Source organism: Pelophylax lessonae (assembly GCF_965119305.1).
Source record: "Pelophylax lessonae genome assembly, chromosome: 3".
Taxonomy (NCBI): Eukaryota; Metazoa; Chordata; class Amphibia; order Anura; family Ranidae; genus Pelophylax; species Pelophylax lessonae.
The window spans coordinates 229,065,696-229,083,506 of record NC_138770.1 but is presented as its reverse complement, the minus strand read 5'-3'; the positions used below and the strand labels follow the sequence as shown (position 1 = coordinate 229,083,506).

Sequence of the window (17,811 nt, the reverse complement as noted above, 5' to 3'; positions counted from 1 at the left end):
GGCCAGGAGTGGACCGAGATGTGTTACATCAAAAATGGAAATGTACCCTTGTTACAAGTGAAACTAGGAGTATTGAGAATATGATTCCCCTATGCCTAATCTGAATTTTGGTACACTCTTCTTACTTTTAGAATTAACAGTACCTGGATAACCTTCCCTGTGGTTTATGTTTGCTTCATCACTTGTGTTTTCCTCATGCATATATTCTGTCTAAGGGAGGATCCACTTAATTGTGAAATAATATTTTTTCTGCCTTTGGATTACTATTGGCAATGTGTCTATTGTATACCTTATGTCAAAATCTCAAATAAAAAGATTGAAGCATATAGAACAAAAAGCAGACAGATTTGGACTCCCAAAATCTTGAACGCCCTAATATGTTTTGATGTTGGTTTTCAAAAATGATGGATGAGCTCAGTAACTAATAGTGAGGTCGAGAAATGAGAGGTAGCCATTGACTTTCTTTCCCAAAGTCAGCATCTGTATAACAAAGCCCTGAAGTTTTGGGGTCCCAGGGTATACGAGAAGAGATTGAAAGGTATGTTGGGGTCTCTGAGTTTGCCTGCATTTTATTCCCATTGCAAGATGGCACTATTTATCCAGTACAAAGGTTTACTTTTATATTTCATAGCTGTAACAGCAGATTTCTTTATTTTCCACACCAGAATAATGCCATAAAAACAATACCCATGTTTCTCTTTTCAGGCTCAAATCATAATACTTTAAGGTGAAAATGCTGCAGTGGTTATGAAGGAAATGAATGCGGATTCACTGCACTGTACAGGAGGCGACAGGTTTTTCTTGTCTGTTATAATAATTGGTACCATGCTGTGGATATTATTTTGGTCTACTTCACTGTTCTGTGAGCATTGCTGTGATTTTCTTGGGTAAAATGTGCCAGAAAATAGGAAGTAATAGGAAATAAAGAAGACTTAATATGCAAGAGTGTTGTGAACACAATGAAAAGTGCCATGGAAAAAACATTGCATATTTATCAGCCATTTGTTGCAGTGATCTTTCCTTCCTAGAACTATGCCCAAACCCCCACTTCCCCTACCCACTCAATTGACAGTATGGGTATGACCTGACTACTAACATTTGTAAAAGCAAGAACAGAAAGGAATAGCTCTTGCAAATGAATGAGGCTGGGACAGGAAGAGCAGAATCCCAGTCAAATGCTTGCTCCTTGTAAAGAGTTGTAAAAATCCCCATTCATTAGATAATGCAGACTGCCTTGAAAAACATTGTTCTTCATACAGAAAAGAAGCCCCTGCATACAATGCACTTTATAACTCCTGTGTAGATTTCCCTAATAATAATTAGAGATTTAGGCTGTCCATAGAACATAACAGATTCTTTCATCCACACAAATGAAGTGAATAGAAGAAACAGGGACTCTCCTATTGGCTGAAGCCACTGAGCAAGAAAAACTTTCTGACAAGTCCATTCGTCAGACGTCAAAAGTTACATCGGCTTCTTCTGAGCAGGATTGGCCATATATGGACCCAAATTTTTCCGGTCCCTGCCAAACTGGCCAAATCTTCAATGTTTTCTTGGCCAATTCCTGTGTCCATTCTTGTGGGGAGCACTGAGGGTGTGGTGATGGCTATATAGTGATACGCCCAAGGAACACCGGTGTGATCTATCTTTGCCTAAGAGTTCTTTATCTGAGAGCAATATAACCACCGCATGCTTATTTATGGACACTCTTTTCTTCAGTATTTTATGGACTATTTATTAGGACATATGATATTTTGAATATAAGCGCTGCCGAATGTGATTAATGCTGCTATAGATCTGTGCAGGAGAGATTGCATTTTTTTCTTAATTCCTGTGTTTGGTTTATTTAAATGCAGGAGAAATGATCTATGAAGTGTAAACAAGCTATATACTCCCCAGATCAATTTCTTCTGCGTTTAAATGTACTTGGGTTTGCATGATCATTTGTGCATTTACATGTATTTAGATGCGTTTAATTTCTCTAATCTGCCCCTAGACACACTGAGTTCTATTTTCTGTAAACACAGCTAAACTGAAGAGACCTAAATGCAAATTAACACACATGCGAATTATACCCTTCATCGTCAGTTCATGCATTATATGGATTTAGAAGTGTCCTATAAATGGATATAAACACATACTGTATATGTCATTGCCAGTGTAAATGAGTCTTAGTGGTGTAGCTACTGACACTAGTAGGCTCATTTTAACTCCCAATACCAATCAAATTTGGAGGCCATACTATGATTTCAATTCCCCTAGACATAATAACAGTATGTATTCTCCCATCATGCCACCTCCATCCCTAAGTTGGCTACAAGGAATGAAGGCAGTAGAGACCAACATCTGTAGGGGCAGGTGACAGAGTAACTGGGTGGTAGTTGTAGGTACAACTACTGTACCTACGGGATATTAAATCATAATATGGCCTCCAAATTTAATTGGTATTTAAAAAGAACACAGACCAGGGTTAAAAATTCTAAAATAATGTTGTCATAAACATTAATTAATTGGAAGATATAAAGCAAATTTACTTAGAGGTGCCCAAACAGCAATCAATACTGCAATCTTATCAGCAAAGCTCTGGCACTTGGATATCTACAACTGGGAGCTGCTTTAATATTTATTTGCACTGCAGATTTCGTATAAGGTTTTATTTTATTGCTACCTAACTCCCTCTCATATTCCTAAGTATATGTCCAATTACCCTTTTGTTTTAGTTCTGTGGACAGGAGGGAACGATTCTTCAGAATCAGTGGTCATGTCCTAAAGCTTGGAGATTATTGATTAGAATGTATTCTTTAATGCACACAGTCTTGACTTCTAATCTATGTAAAGACCCTGTCGAGACCCTCTTAAATAATCCAATCCAAGATATCTAGTGCAATGTGGCAAAAATGTCTGGCTTTATATTCTGTGCCACAACACAAACCATAGCTCAGTCATGGAAGCATTATGTAATACATTTCAAAGAAGTTAAAACACAGCTAAAAAAAAAAAAAGAAAAGAATAATCAATTTAACATTAACAGCTTTTTCACTGGACAAGCATGAAAAATGTCTAAAAATCTGATCCCCCATGGATTGCCTATTTGCAACCTAACCCAGGAGCCCGAATTATGCCACCATGATTAAGAGATTAGCCAATCCCTAGGTAGGGAAAATTCTCTTTATCTCCCTTGTTGTGTCCCTTTCACTCCCTTTTCTCTAGCCCATTTCTATCCTTCTTCTACACTTACTACCTGTCTTTTTTCCCTTTAAGTAGTGTAGTTACAGTCACTGAAACTAGTCTTATTATTGGATATATAAAGCAGTTTCAGGTTCTAGATTAGCATACAGTATGTCACAGCTCCCATGATTAGGATAATACCAGATTCCCTATTTAGTTATGCCTTTTTCCTTTTTGTGCCATTTTGAAAATGGTTGTATGTAATTGTATTATCTTGTAATTGCTCTGTTGACCTTGTATTGATATTGCACTGTTAAATTGAGTGTCTATATGTGCCGTACTTATCTATATTACTTTTTTGTATCTGTCAAAACCCTAACAAAAATTATTGAATAGGAAAGAGAGCAATCAAGCTTTAACACTACCAGTAAGTGATGGACCTGTGCCCTTCAGGACCACCCAATAATTGGCATATTAAGGTGATTGAAAGCTGCTGCATGTATGCTTACACTTCTCTAAGTCCCTGCATATTATATGTGACATCTGTTTTTTTCCTGACAAAGTTTCTTTAGATACATTTTTTTTTAACTTCAGCTGTGGTGTTCCAGTTTCTAAAGTAGAACCTTCAACTTGTAAGTTTGACTTCAACTTTGAATCATATAAGTTTGACTTCAACTTTGAATCATAAAAAGCAAAATGGAGTGCACAAAAATGTTCTTTTACTATGATATACCTCATACTCATCTATGCAAATCAACGCAGCTCAATAGACATGGTGTAATAAAGGCTAAGTGGTAAGATGTTTTGACCAAGAGCTTGAATCAAATCTTGAAGTCAGACCAGTGGATGTACAATACAAAATATCCTTCATCTTTTTAAATAATTAACTGGGGTTTTTTTTCCTGCTTTCATACAAACACATATACCTATGAAAACATTTTTTTTTTTCATTTTCAACATATAGCTTGATTTAAACACAATACATGGACAATAATCTTTATGAAAAAACTGCCTTTAATAAAAGGATGACATATACATATCTTATCCACATACTGTATACATAATACACACATATACCATTAGCTAAAAATGTTCCATAAGAAAATATATTTACACTTTAAAATGCTGCACAGAGCTTAGGAATGACACAATAGACTATCAAATAAAACATTACTTTTTCACACAGCATGGAGGACTAGTCTGCAACATCTCACAATAAACATGACTGGATTTGAGCAGAATGTTTTATAGCTTTAATTAGTTTGAAATTAAACATGTTAATCCTCTCCAAAATGGTGTAAATGCATCCTGGGAGCTCATTTTCTTCTGTCAGTGAGATGAGATGATGTGTACTACTTTGGCACTATGCACAAACACAGACAGCTCCCCCACCCCCCACCTTCCCCAGTCTGAACCTCTTGAAATTAAATAAATGAATGTCTGATTTTATTTGGAACTTTTAAGTACCGGTATTTTTCGTAATTTGGATATTTCATGATGAATATTTTTGGCTATTATGAGCTAGTCTGTCCAACTGTAAATTAAAAAATGCATGCATCATGCATACTGGGGGGGTAGAACTGGTGAATCAATGGTGAAGAATGATCTGGGTGTTCTGGTAGATCATAGGCTTAATAATGGCACGCAATGGCAAGCTGCTGCTTCTAATGAAAGCAAAATCTTTTCTTGTATTAAAAGAGGCATGGACTGAGAGAGAGATATCATTTTAACCCCGCTACAAATCATTAGTAAGACCACTATCTGGAACGTGCAGTTCATTTTGGCACCAGTTCATAAATAGGATAATGGGGAACTGGAGAAAGTGCAGAGAAGGCCAACCAAACTGATAAGAGGCATGGAGGAGCTCAGCTATGGGGAAAGATTAGCTGAACTGAGTTTATTCTCTCTTGGCAAGAGGAGATTAAATGGGGATATGATCAACATAAATATAGATATATGTTCCATAGATTGTTTTAGAAAGGCCTAGATTATTTCCTAAATGCCCATACTATAACTGAATAATATTTTACTAATATTTATACCAATATTTGTGGGTAAAGTTGATTCAGGGAATATCCAATTGCCTCTTGGGGGATCAGGAAATCAGTTTTCCCCTGCTGGAGTAAACTGGATCATGCTTTATTCGGGTTTTTATTGCCTTTAACTGAATCGACTGTGGGTATAAGATAGTGTATATGGAGGTTTTCTATTTGTGTGTGTTTTTCTTTCTCTGTTGGCTGAGCTGGGTGGACTTGTGTTTTTTTTTCAACCAGATTACCTATGTAACTCTGTAAATCTGGAAACCATGCAGTTGTGCAGACATGGTAGCTTATATTATATAAGCACATATTGTAGGTCTTTGTATGAACAAGGGGACCTGTTTCCTTCGGTAACCAGACACTTTTTCAGGCTAACCAGTTAAAATCTGATTGGTTGATATGAGCACCCCTCTATTTTCATAAACCTTACATGACGTGTATACATTAATGCATACATCTTTAACCATTTTGGATAGAGTCAGGTAAGTTTGTTTTTTTTCTGTGTCCTATTTGGGAGATTTCTTCTTAATACCCTTCCTATAGATTCAACAGGAAATGAGAGGATATCTTTTCAATATGAGGGAAATCCCCTGTTAGACAGCTGTTATAGGAACAATTGTCCTCACTGGAAAATCGACTTTCTGTTCCTGTTCTGGTGGCAACACACCCTTTTAGATTTACCCTCATTTTCATTCCCGGTGACACTGGTGATCCGGACAGGAAGAGCGAATGAATCTCCCTGGTGGGAAAAAAAAAACAGCAATGCAAACCTGACTGATTTTCTAATGCCTTACCACTCTAACCAAATCTAAAACAAAAAAGGTTTTGCCTTGAGTGATATTTTAATTCCAGGACCCTGGAATAAGTCTCTTTTTAACTCTTTAAACTGTAAGAATATTAGAAGATTCCAGAGAAATAAAACCACATAACTGTATATTAGCTATGTAAAGCAAAACCCCGGTATGAGATGATTCAGATAGGAGCCGCTAACCCCCTAACCCAATTTGCAAGAGCGTCCCTTACTCTATTCTTGAAATCCCATCTCCCTCAAAGCCTATCCTGCCTACACTTAACTGAGCTTTTATTTTCTCAATCAGCTCATCCCCCAAAGTAATTACATTTTGTATCACTTGATCCTCCCTTTTAGATTGTAAGCTCTAAAGAGCAGGACCCTCTGATTCCTTTTGTACTGGTGGGACGGGAGACCCGGGCGAAGGTGGCGGGAGGGGGGACGTCCCCTGCTGCTCCTCGTAATGAGAGCCGAACGGCTTCTCAGCCGCATCGGCTGTCATTACAAGACAGCCGACTGTCGGCTATGGACGCCGGTACCAGGGTGATGTCTCTAGCTGCAGGCATCACTCCGGTACAAGCACTTTCTGAAATATCGGTAATATCCGATATATCGGCCCTTGATATATCGGCATTGCTGATAATCGGTTGATCCCCAGTACATAGCCCAAAAGTCAAGAAATTGCAGCTTCCATTGAAGACTTTTAAGAATTTTGTTCTGGGATGGATCATCTTTAAAAGAATTGCATAATCTGGCATGCTTTGTTAAGTAGAACTCTTGGTGTTTCTAAATCTCTTGGAGTGGCTTCTTCAGACAATAACACATCTTCCACACCTTACTGTAATATTAAGGTAGGAATTATTTAGAATTCCAACAAAGACTTGCCCCTGTAGCTTATAGCTATAGATTGGCTGTGCTTTCCATGAATACTTTTATTATTATACAGTATATTTCAGTCAGCAGCTTCCACCTGCTGAGTAGATATTTGAAGGTTAAATCTTGGAGTTTGCCATGTATTATTCATTAGGCTTGCACATAATCTAAATAGGAATAGTGAAAAGCCATTTCAGTACTGTCAGTCTGTCAGTGCCCAGCAGACCTGTAATTTGTAATCTCCTCTACCAGCTGTTATCTCACGTTAGCCCAGCTCGCAGCAGCAATTGTGGACAAGCACACAGCAGCACTCTCTCCCTCACTACTGAAACAATGTTCTTTAAATAGCATGGGAACCTACAGTACTGTTTAACTGATGGCTGATTGCACTGTGATTGTCAAAAAAAAAGTACATTTAAGTCTCACAGAAAGATCATGTCAAACGGTTCACAATAAATTCATTTAAATGTAATCATTACGTAATATTGATCTGACTCACCAAAATCTTTAATAGATTATCCTGATCTTTTCTGGGAACACACCAATAAAGAATTCATGAATCCTTCACATGTCTTCCCTGTTACTCAGATAAGGACCCCTTTATAATTGATCACAGTTATTTTTCCATTATTGGAATGTGCATTGTAAAATTTCTCAAAAAGTTTACACTTTAGCCATTAAAGTTTTTTCCTATTTTATAAATATCAACATGCAATCGATTTTTATTGGCCTTTGGTTAAAGCTGAACTTCAGGCAGACATAAAAACGTGAATGCATAGCTGTGTTTAAAATGAATATATTTTTCTAATTGCAAATAGTGTACCTGAATTTGACCTGGCACCAGCATATTGTAGTTCCTATACAGCAGAGCTCAGACTGGAGGAGGACGAATCAGCACAAAGAGTTTTGTGCTGCAGCAAAAGGAGCATGCTGAAAGTAGGAGAGAGCAGGGTGACAGAGAGATGATCTCATCAATCTGCTGCTTCTTTTTTGACTGTTCAGTCACATGGTGCAGGTGGGGAGACCTGTCAGTGTTACTGAACTGCAGAATAGAAAAATTGAGTTTCCTCTCCTGTGCTGTATGGAAGAGCTGTGTAAATCACAGGACTGAATGGACTGAAATACTAATCCTTTGGCAGGTAAAACTGGTCATTATATGTACTTCTGTGTATTAAAGCGGAATTAAACCTACAAAAAGTTAAAAAAAAAGTTGACAGGTCTGATTTTTGTGAAAGGATGTCTCTTTTGTCATAAACCCTTCCCCCCTGCCTGTCAGCATTTATGTACACTAAACCATGCATGCACAGCTCACCGTACATTTACTGCACCACTCTGTGCTGTAATTATGTGACTGTGACTGTGACTGTATGTATGTGTGAGAGTAATGTGATCGCATCCCGACCAATCAAGTGGCTGAAGAGTTCAAACCTGGAAGTACAACTAGTAGAAGATGGAAGCACCCATGAAACCTGAGAGCACTGACACTGCAGACTGGAGGAGATTGCTTGGCATGTAAGTCTGCCATAATGTGCTAATATGTTGTGCCTACTAGTAAATTACAGCATAAAGCTCCTGAGGGCCCATTTTTTCTGTTTTTTTTTTTGCAGAGGTTTAATTCAGCTTTAGATTGTTTTCCTGAAGTTCACCTTTAAATATTTTACTGCAGTTTACCTAAAATAATAACCTTGAGCAAAATATGGGAATATGAGACTGTGGACATGGTATGTAACATACAAAATACATTCTGTGTTAGTTAACACGGTACATATAAATAATATTACAGAATCACACAAAAGTGGGATCTGATATGATCAGTCTGGGATTCCTGTTTTTCTCTTGATACTTTATTGACTTGACTGTCTTCTACTCGGTGGAGATTGCAGAGACTCCCATTACTGCTTTCATTATACACTCTGCCTGTCAAAAACACATCGTTCTGTCACTCTGATGTAATGCAAGTCATCATAACATAAAAACTGCTGAAGATAGCTCAAAATATTATACCCCGATATAAGCTTAACGTGGCCATGCATGAATATTGCTCAAATGCCATGATACTATTGCAAAGAGATCTGGTGACTTCTGTGTTACAAGTGCCTCTTTGATCCAGATGCTGTTGCTTGGTGGCCATAAACCCAAGCTTTTGTGTGAGACAGATGTGCACACAGAAATACACACTCATATCCCCAAGTATGTATCACACACTGTATATTCAGAATATCATTAGCATATCCGATACTGCATTATTCTTTATCAGTAAACAATGGACCTGAACATAGAGCCGGTTCACACTGGGGCGACCTGTCAGGTGACCTGGTCGCCTGACAGGTCACCTTTGTTCGCCTGACAGGTCGCCGTAGGTCGCCTGCCATAGAGAAGCTGTGGACCCGTTCTAATAGCAAAAGGGGTCCGGAAAAAGAAAACTTAGAGAAGACCCTTAGAAAAAGGGTCCGGAGCTTCTTTGGGGCGACCCGGAGCGACCTGCATTGACTTCAATTATATGAAGTCCGTGCCGGCCGCTCCGAGGTCGCGGTGCGAGCTGCGCACCGCAACTTCACAGGTCGCCCGGCAAAGTCGGCTCACCCCAGTGTGAACGGGGTCTTAGCATGGTAGAAAATTTTAAGAGGATCAACTAGGTTGTGTATTTCTTGACAACAAAAAATAACAACAGAATCATTTAAAGCAGCCTCTCTACATGGAGGAACCCAAGAAATACCTTAGGGAACACCTGCTAATAATTATTATATCAAAAGTTTACAGTACATTAGTTTCATTGTCATTTAGAAGAAAGCTCCTCACATATATGATTATTGGGAAAATTCCCTCACCCTCTTACAGATAGCGAAAGACATTGTTCATAGTGGTTATTCATCTGAGAGGCAAAAAAAGTTGCTCACTGCTCTAGAAACCCCTAGCAACCTCTGGAAACCTGGTTGAGAAAGGCGGATCTAAACTAAAAGATAAAGTAAAAAGATAGAAGTGTTTGCACATCTTTGTCTTTGCTGATCAACTTTCGTCTATGATTATCTATCTCCTTATTACTTCTTGGCCATTATGCAGGAATCATTTTATTATAATAAAGTTTCAAGATTTGCATGTGAGGATCCTCCTAGGCCCACCTCAAGGCACTAATCAGATGGTGATGATATAGCTACATGCACCTTAAGAGATCAAGTTGTGGTTGTACCTCTTGCATCTGTAATTTTACCTCACACAAGGAGCTTACAATTAAGGCCTCGCTCCCACTTGAACGATTTTCTGTTTGACACTGTAGCTCTAAAATGCTTAACAAGCCAAATTCCAATAATTTCAAGGGTTCCTGTTCACATCTGAGCATTCTGTCGTCTGAAGCAAAAAAAAGTACATGAGCTTCTTTTTCGCAGATTACAAACGTCTTTGGTCCGATAGACTTCAATAGAAACGCCTGACTTGAGTGTTTTACAAGTGTTTTTTCGCTCGTTTTCTGCTCAAATTGCGGCTCTCCGTCCCTAATTTCCTCTCCTTCTCCTCCCCCTAGTGCTTTCTATTGGTTAAACAAAGCTTTCTAAAAATGTAAAACGCTTGTAATACGCTTATAAAATGCTTTAAAAACAATTGTAAAAAGCTGCAAAAACACTTAAAAAATCGTCTGAAAAAAACCCGTAAATTGCTACACTCAGGTGTGAATGGAAGGTCCCTACCTCATATGCATACATACATATACAAGAGCTAATGTAGACAGGAGCCAAATTACCCTCCAGCAGGTGTAAGAGTAAGCCAGAGCACACGGTAGGTATGATCGAATGGTTCGGGTCGACCATCGGTTCGACCCGAACATTGACTGTTCGAAATTCGGCCGAATTCCGAACCTTTTGCGGAAAAGGTTCGGAATTCGGCAACCAGAACCGACCAAAATGCAATGGGACAGGAACTGGGCTTTAAAAGCCCGTGATTGGACCAGAAACATCAGTAAAAGCCAATTGAGGGGGCAGGAGGATGCCAGGAATGTGATTGGAGTGACTAGGGGGTCCAGAGGCCAATCAGTAGTGAATATGCCCCCCAGTATATAGCCCTGCCAAATCTCTAGCACTGTAACACAGGGTCTGTGGAAGAGAGTGGAAGCAGTTCTGTTACTCCTGCTGCAAAAGTGTGATTTAGCAATTATTAGTGTGAGGAAAGGGATATCTAGTGTAGTTAGGGTACTATATACCACTATAGTTAGATTCAATAATCTAGTTTCTGTAGGGAAAGTGTTAAGTGTCTCTGAATGCTATGCCAGGGTGACAGAACTCATCCATGTCAGGGTGACACACCTATATGTGTGTATGTGTATATATACATATATGTGTGTGTGTGTGTATATATACCCCTACACAGAAATTCAGATGTTATGCCTGCCTCCAAAGACGCCCAAAAAATGCCCAATAAACGCCTGCAACAAAAACGCCCAGGTGTGTTGTTGCAGGCGTTTATTGGGCATTTTTTGGGCGTCTTTGGAGGCAGGCATAACATCTGAACTTCTGTGTAGGGGTATATATATACACACACACATTTATGTATATATACACATACACACATATAGGTGTGATAGGAGCGGAGCCACATCCCTGCGCTAAGAAAAATTATCTTTTTTTCTGGTTCTGGACATGCTACAGAGCTGAAACTTCACAGGTACACTTTTTAGACCCCCCAGACACTAAATCCAAAGAAATATTTTTTTTTTTTCAATAATTTTTTCAATAATTGGCTCTCTATCAAAAACGACAATTTTTAACAACTTTTTTTGTGTGATTAATAGTCCCTGGGGCATGACCCAGAACCCTAGGCACTTTTAGGGGCATTTCTTGGGTTTTAGGGCTTCAAAATGGTGTTTTTTAATTACCGAAGTTCAGGTCCCATTGATTTCAATGGGGTTCTGGAATCCGGATCCGAACTTTCGGGAAGTTCGGGTGTTCTGGTCGAACCAAACTTTTCAAAAGTTCGATCATCCCTAGTACCCGGAGGAAACCCAAGAAAGCATAGAGAGAACATGCAAACTTTATGCAGTTAGTGTCTGGGTTGGTAGGTTGGTATTCTAACTAGGAACCCAAGTGTCCCCTCTAGGGATCAGCTAAGGTTCAAGCCAAACTCAGTGTGGGGTGGGGAATTCCACATCTGCAGCTGATTGGGCCAGCACCCTGCTATCATGTGACTGTTTTTCAGTTTCAGGCCAAACTAAGTTGGCCTGTAACCATTGCTCATATCAGTGGCGTACCAAGGGGGGCCGGGGGGGGGGGAAGAGGTCCGTCCTGGGTGCCACACATTGGAGGGGTGTCAGCCTGGGTATGTGGAGTGTGGAATGATCCAGAGAGATTGCAGCAGGGCCGTCTTAATGAGCGGTCGCCCCTGCACTTTCCCAGCTTTGTAATTATTATATGTGGCTGGCGAAGTCCATCGGGTCAGCAGGGGGCCCAGCAGTGCAGGGGAGGGTGGCTGCCTGTCTCACCTAACATCCAATCAGGTCAGGCTGACCCTTGGGGATCTTCAATATCTCCCCAGGCAGCCGTAGTTGGTGGGCAGGGCGGGGGGGGGGTGTGGCTGCCTCCTTCACTCCTCCCAAAGACTCATTCACTGGCAAATCCCGCAGCTGAATGAGGAGAAAAGGAGAGAACACAAGGACCCCGGTGTCTGCATCTCCAGCCATGCTGTAAGTGACTGAGCACACTTGTCACTACATACAACCCTAACCGACCAATATAATACCTTATACTACCCTAACTTTCCACTATATTTCCCTATACTGCCCTAACCTGCCACCATAATACCCTATACAGCCCTAGCCTGTCACTATAATACCCTATACTGCCCTAACCTGGCATGTTCCTACCCTAACGGGAGGGGGGGTGCCAGATATAGGATCAGCCCTGGGTGCCAAATGCTTTAGGTACGCCGCTGGAACATATTTGCTATCCACTATACCGCTGTGCTGCTTTGGTTCGAAGTTCATTTCAATTCATATTGAAACAAAAATACCTGTAAGATCTTTGTGCACTTCCTTATTACTGAAAACTGGACTGTCATCATAGTTCATTGGTATTGGAGGACATAAGTTCTGGATGAATTCATCCTGTGTAGCTGCAGAGGAAAAGAAAACTGTATTACTGCATCTGAGATATTTAGCATTAGAGCTATAAATTACTGCCTTAAACAATTTTACCTTGAGGACAAGCCATTTGTAAGCTCCCCTTGTTGAGCTCATCATGCACAGACTGGAAGGATTCCGTGCCTAAATCAGTCTCCTTCACAGGTCTACCTAAAATTTCATTTTCCTCTGTTGAACTGTTTCTCATCAGGAAATATGTGCACATTTTCCCTTTGCCTTTTACTTCGATTTCTCCCCGTGCTATTATTTCAAACGCTTTATCTCTAAGACATCTAAATTGAGAGAGACACAAAAGACAAGAAACGATTATTTATAGAAGTCTCTAGGGCAGCATTAACTCATCCATAGAAATAAAACAAAAAAACAATTGTCAGATTTTTTTCCCCCTTATGAGACATTGCTCTTATGTTTTCACTTCAACACCTGGAGAAATTCAGAAGCTCTGAAGAGGTAAACATATAAATATCTGTCATGGTCATGAAAGCTTTTTATAGTTGTTTACATACCACTTCTAACCTCATGGGCCAAGATCTGCTCTTCACTTGCCATGCTCTCCTCTTCACCTGCTCTGCTATTCTGGTGCAGATGTATTGTGGAGGAGACGAAATAGCAGAGCACATTGATAAAGAGGAGAACATGGCGTCCTCTGAGCAAGAGTAAGCTGTTCCTTGCAGCCTTTGACATTTAAGAGGAAGTTTAAGTCACAAACAAGAGGAAGCCTGGTGGATTACTTGCAATAGGGATCTAATAGAGACGTTAATACTACATATTTCTGGTGAGTGCATAATTGGTGGAGCATTAGCATCACTGGAACTTTTTTTGCACACGGTGGAACATATTGTTTTCCAAAGAATACCACACTTTATATGTATTTGTAATATCTAATTCTGCATAGTACATACGCATGACAAAACGCGTTGGGCGGTTCCTTACGTGACATCACCACATACAGCGGCCGCAAGCTGAAAGGACAGTGTTGCCGAGGTTTTTTGCCAAGCGGAAACTTTTAACACAGAAACACATGCTTTTTTTTTTTTTTTTTTTTTTTTAGAAACGCATTCTTTTATCTTCAGACATGTGAGTGCAAATGCGTTATGTTTTTTAAAAAATTTCTACCATTATATACTACACTATGAGTCTTTATGTTATATATGCCCTCTTATACTGAGAGTGGAGTCACGAAGCCGAAAGTGTCTAACGCTGTTCCAACTAGTGTGGATTTGTTTGCAGTTTACCCCTCAAAAGTTTTTTGGCTTTTCATTCATTTGAAAGCCAAGAACATTTCATAAGCAGCCATCTTTATTTTTCACTTCCACTGAACATTTGGGGAGCCTTTACCTGCTTGTCTATCTTTCTTGGAGTCATTTCGGGATACATTATTTGTTTTTTTTTGCACATTTGTGGACTTTTCATCTATGGTTTGCCATGTGGACTGTTTGTATCACTATCTGTTTTTACTTACTTTGCATTTTTTGTTTGATTATGATAAGCGCTGCACTTTTGTTGAAGCAATATGTATATATGCTAATGCTAGATTATAACATAAGTATTTCAAACTTTTTTTGCTGACTAATTCCTTATACTATATATTGTATTGCTAACATTGGAAAGTCTTTTACAGAGTCTCTAACACCCCTACCTACTTTTGTACTATTATCATTGCCTTCTTATGGTATCAGCACAATATCCCCCCGGACAATATCCCCCGGACATTATCCCCCGGGCAATATCCCCCGGGACAATATCCCCCCGGAAAACATCCCCCTGGAAATAATCCCCCCCCCCCCCCGGGAAAACATCCCCCCGGATAATATCCCCCCGGAACAACATCCCCCCCCCCGGCAATATCCCCTGGGACAATATCCCCGCGGAAAACATCCCCCTGGACATAGGGTTAGGGTTAGAGGGGGGATATTGTCTAGGGGGATATTGTCCAGGGAGGATATTGTCTGGGGGGATGTTGTCCAGGGAGGATATTGTCCGGGGGGGGATGTTGTCCAGGGGGGATATTGTCCGGGGGGATGTTGTCCAGGGGGGATATTGTCCGGGGGGATATTGTGCGGGGGATTTTGTCCGGGGGGATATTGTCCTAGAATCCCTTCTTATATTAGAGGGTGTGCAGATCATCTAATACTATTATCAATTCTTGAGGTCTGAAAGTTTCACTTAGGGACCTAAAGTGTACAGTCCCTCCTCAGAATGCTTAGGGAATGAAAGAAAAGCGTGTTCTTGTTGCTGTTATGTCAAAGCCCCCGAGCAGATGACACTGCGGAACAAGTGAATTAGAACACATTCTACATCTACTGAATTTAGATGGGTTTAAATTTCCACCAGCTCTGGTTGAGTTTATACTGTATTTGCTTGATATTATCTTCAGTAGAGCTGCGGTCCATAATTCAGTATTTTTGTAGATAGCGTTGATTTACTAATAGCAAATAGGCTGTTCACTCTGCAAGGGAAGTTGCAGAATTTTCCCTAGAGCTTAATGAACGTGATGAAATTTCACCTTGCAGAGAATACCAAATTATGTCCAAGGACAATTAAAACAAATAGTTCTTGAACCTGTATGGATGATGGGGGTCAGCAAAGCTTCTGTTGATTCACTGAGCTCTGGAGAAAATTCCCATGCTAAGCGAACAGTCTATTTGCCTTTAGTAAATCAACCCATATGTGTTCTACACTATCCCATCAAAATGATCATCCTCTGTTCATTTATACCTGCAGTATCGCCACTAGTATTAGTAAACTATTTACCTGTAGGCTTCTGGGCTGAGGTGAATTTTATTTGGAACACCATGACTCTCCATCCGTGAAGCTGTGTTTACTGTATCCCCAAATAAGCAATATCGGGGCATCTTTTCACCAACCACTCCAGCCAGCACTGGACCAGTGTGTAGACCAACTCTTATCTGCAGGCAAAATTGCATATATTATATTCATAAATAGTTTTTAGAATGGATGCAGAACAGTGTAGACATTTAATTCAGTATTGGAAATTATTGGTGTTATATTGATTACTTTTTAGGGAATGTCTTCCAATATTTATCTGGCTTAAAGGTTAGGACTGCAAAAGCCCACTTCAAAGCATATATACTGTATAGCCAAAACTTTTTTTATTTTTTATTTTTAGTTTGGATATCATAGGCAAGGATTAGGTTTTCCTGGTGTTGGAGGCTCCATTGGAGAGATTCTTTCACTTCCTATCTGGTAAAAAGATTATCCCCAGGACAGAAAGGGGTGAAGTATTTCAAAGAAAACAGCAGGACAGCATGCAAAAACATGATGGACCCGAAGTGTCATAGTTAAACTGTGACATCATAGGCTTACAAGGCCATAGCCCAGGCCATTTCTACAGTGATTGACAGCAGGTGACGTTATTAAGTACTAGACTAGGAACACCTATGCAGATTAGGATGAGGAACAGAGGTGCCGATTGTCACAAGCAGTCCCCCCCCCCCCCCCCACCCTTCATAGCTTGTGGATGCTGTGCTCAATAGAGGTTAAGGTGACCACGCTATAATATAAAGAAAAAAAAAGTATTTAGAACGTTTTTTATTTTAATGAAATGGATGACATAAAATATATTTCTTTAATGCATTAAACTAGTTTCTAGGCAAGGGGTCACAAGTGGTGTATTAAAAAAAAAAATGCGTAGCTGTTTGTTCATGAAACTGCATGTAAATTTTTTATTCAATATTTTTTTTTTTATTTCAAGCAACATATTGTACAAAAAACATGACTCAATGGACAACGATAAAAGTCATGAGGTGCGTGTCACTAGGACAATGTAAAATATGCACTATATTACCAAACGTTTTGGGACGCCTGCCTTTACACGCCCATGAACTTTAATGGCATCCCAGTCTTTGTCCGTAGGGTTCAATATTGAATTAGCCCACCCTTTACAGCTATAACAGCTTCAACACTTTTGGTAATATAGTATATATCAGGACAATATAAACAGCAAAAGTGGATATAAAATAACATTAGTCCGAATGCGTGATCAGACAGTAGAGCAAGAAGTTACTGTTGTTTTAACTCGTCAGGCCGTTGAGAGGAGTAATAAGAATAAGTACTGTATAGCTTACATGGGTCTGATCAACCTTCCATCAAAGTTCAAGCAAAGACTCTTAAAACTTTGCGGGGGGAGGTGAGAGACCCACGGATGTCACACTTTTACATATTTAGAAAGATTATCTTGTAGTGTAGATTCTATTTTAACATGTAGAATGGCTGGTATCACATGGTTTTTAGTCTCAACTATGCCACTAGAGGGTTTTTTTCCAAGCTCAAGTGATCGTCTGTTTAGTGGTCATAGTTACCTAAACTGTTGTGAGTGTCAGAACAGGAAGTAAGAGGGAGCACCTAACCTATCGTGAGGTGGTGATGTGAGACTCTTCGAATTGCTTCTGTAACCAGGGTCTGGATTACACCCATGTTCAGTGGTGAATATTTACATTTGGCTGTTACAGTGCATCCAGAAAGTATTCATAGCACTTACAGGCGTATTCCAAAAATGATTAAATGTATTATTTTCCTCAAAATATACAAACAATACCCCATAATGACAACGTGAAAGAAGTTTGTTTGAAATCTTTGCAAGTTTATTAAAAATAAAAAAACAAAAAAAATCACATGTACATACTAAGTATTCACAGCCTTTGCCATGACACTCAAAATTGAGCTCAGGTGCATCCTGTTTCCACTGATTATCCTTGAGATGTTTCTACAACTTGATTGGAGTCCACCTGTGGGAAATTCAGTTGACTGGACATGATTTGGAAAGGCACACACCTGTCTATAGAAGGTCCCACAGTTAA

At 39.6% G+C, this 17,811-nt stretch overlaps 1 protein-coding gene across 1 annotated transcript in view; it reads right to left on the bottom strand.

Moving 5' to 3' along the window:
- Positions 1-8,235: 8,235 nt before the first annotated feature.
- Positions 8,236-17,811, bottom strand: part of LOC309550966 (guanylate cyclase soluble subunit beta-2-like) — a 107,814-nt gene continuing 98,238 nt past the window's right edge. The window contains exons 13-16 of the mRNA XM_082251380.1: positions 15,746-15,900; positions 13,046-13,263; positions 12,862-12,963; positions 8,236-8,787 (exon numbers count right to left, since the gene is read on the bottom strand). Of these exons, the coding sequence (XP_082107506.1) occupies positions 8,648-8,787; positions 12,862-12,963; positions 13,046-13,263; positions 15,746-15,900 (615 nt within the window). The 3' untranslated portion in view covers positions 8,236-8,647. The remainder of the gene's footprint in view (positions 8,788-12,861; positions 12,964-13,045; positions 13,264-15,745; positions 15,901-17,811) is intronic.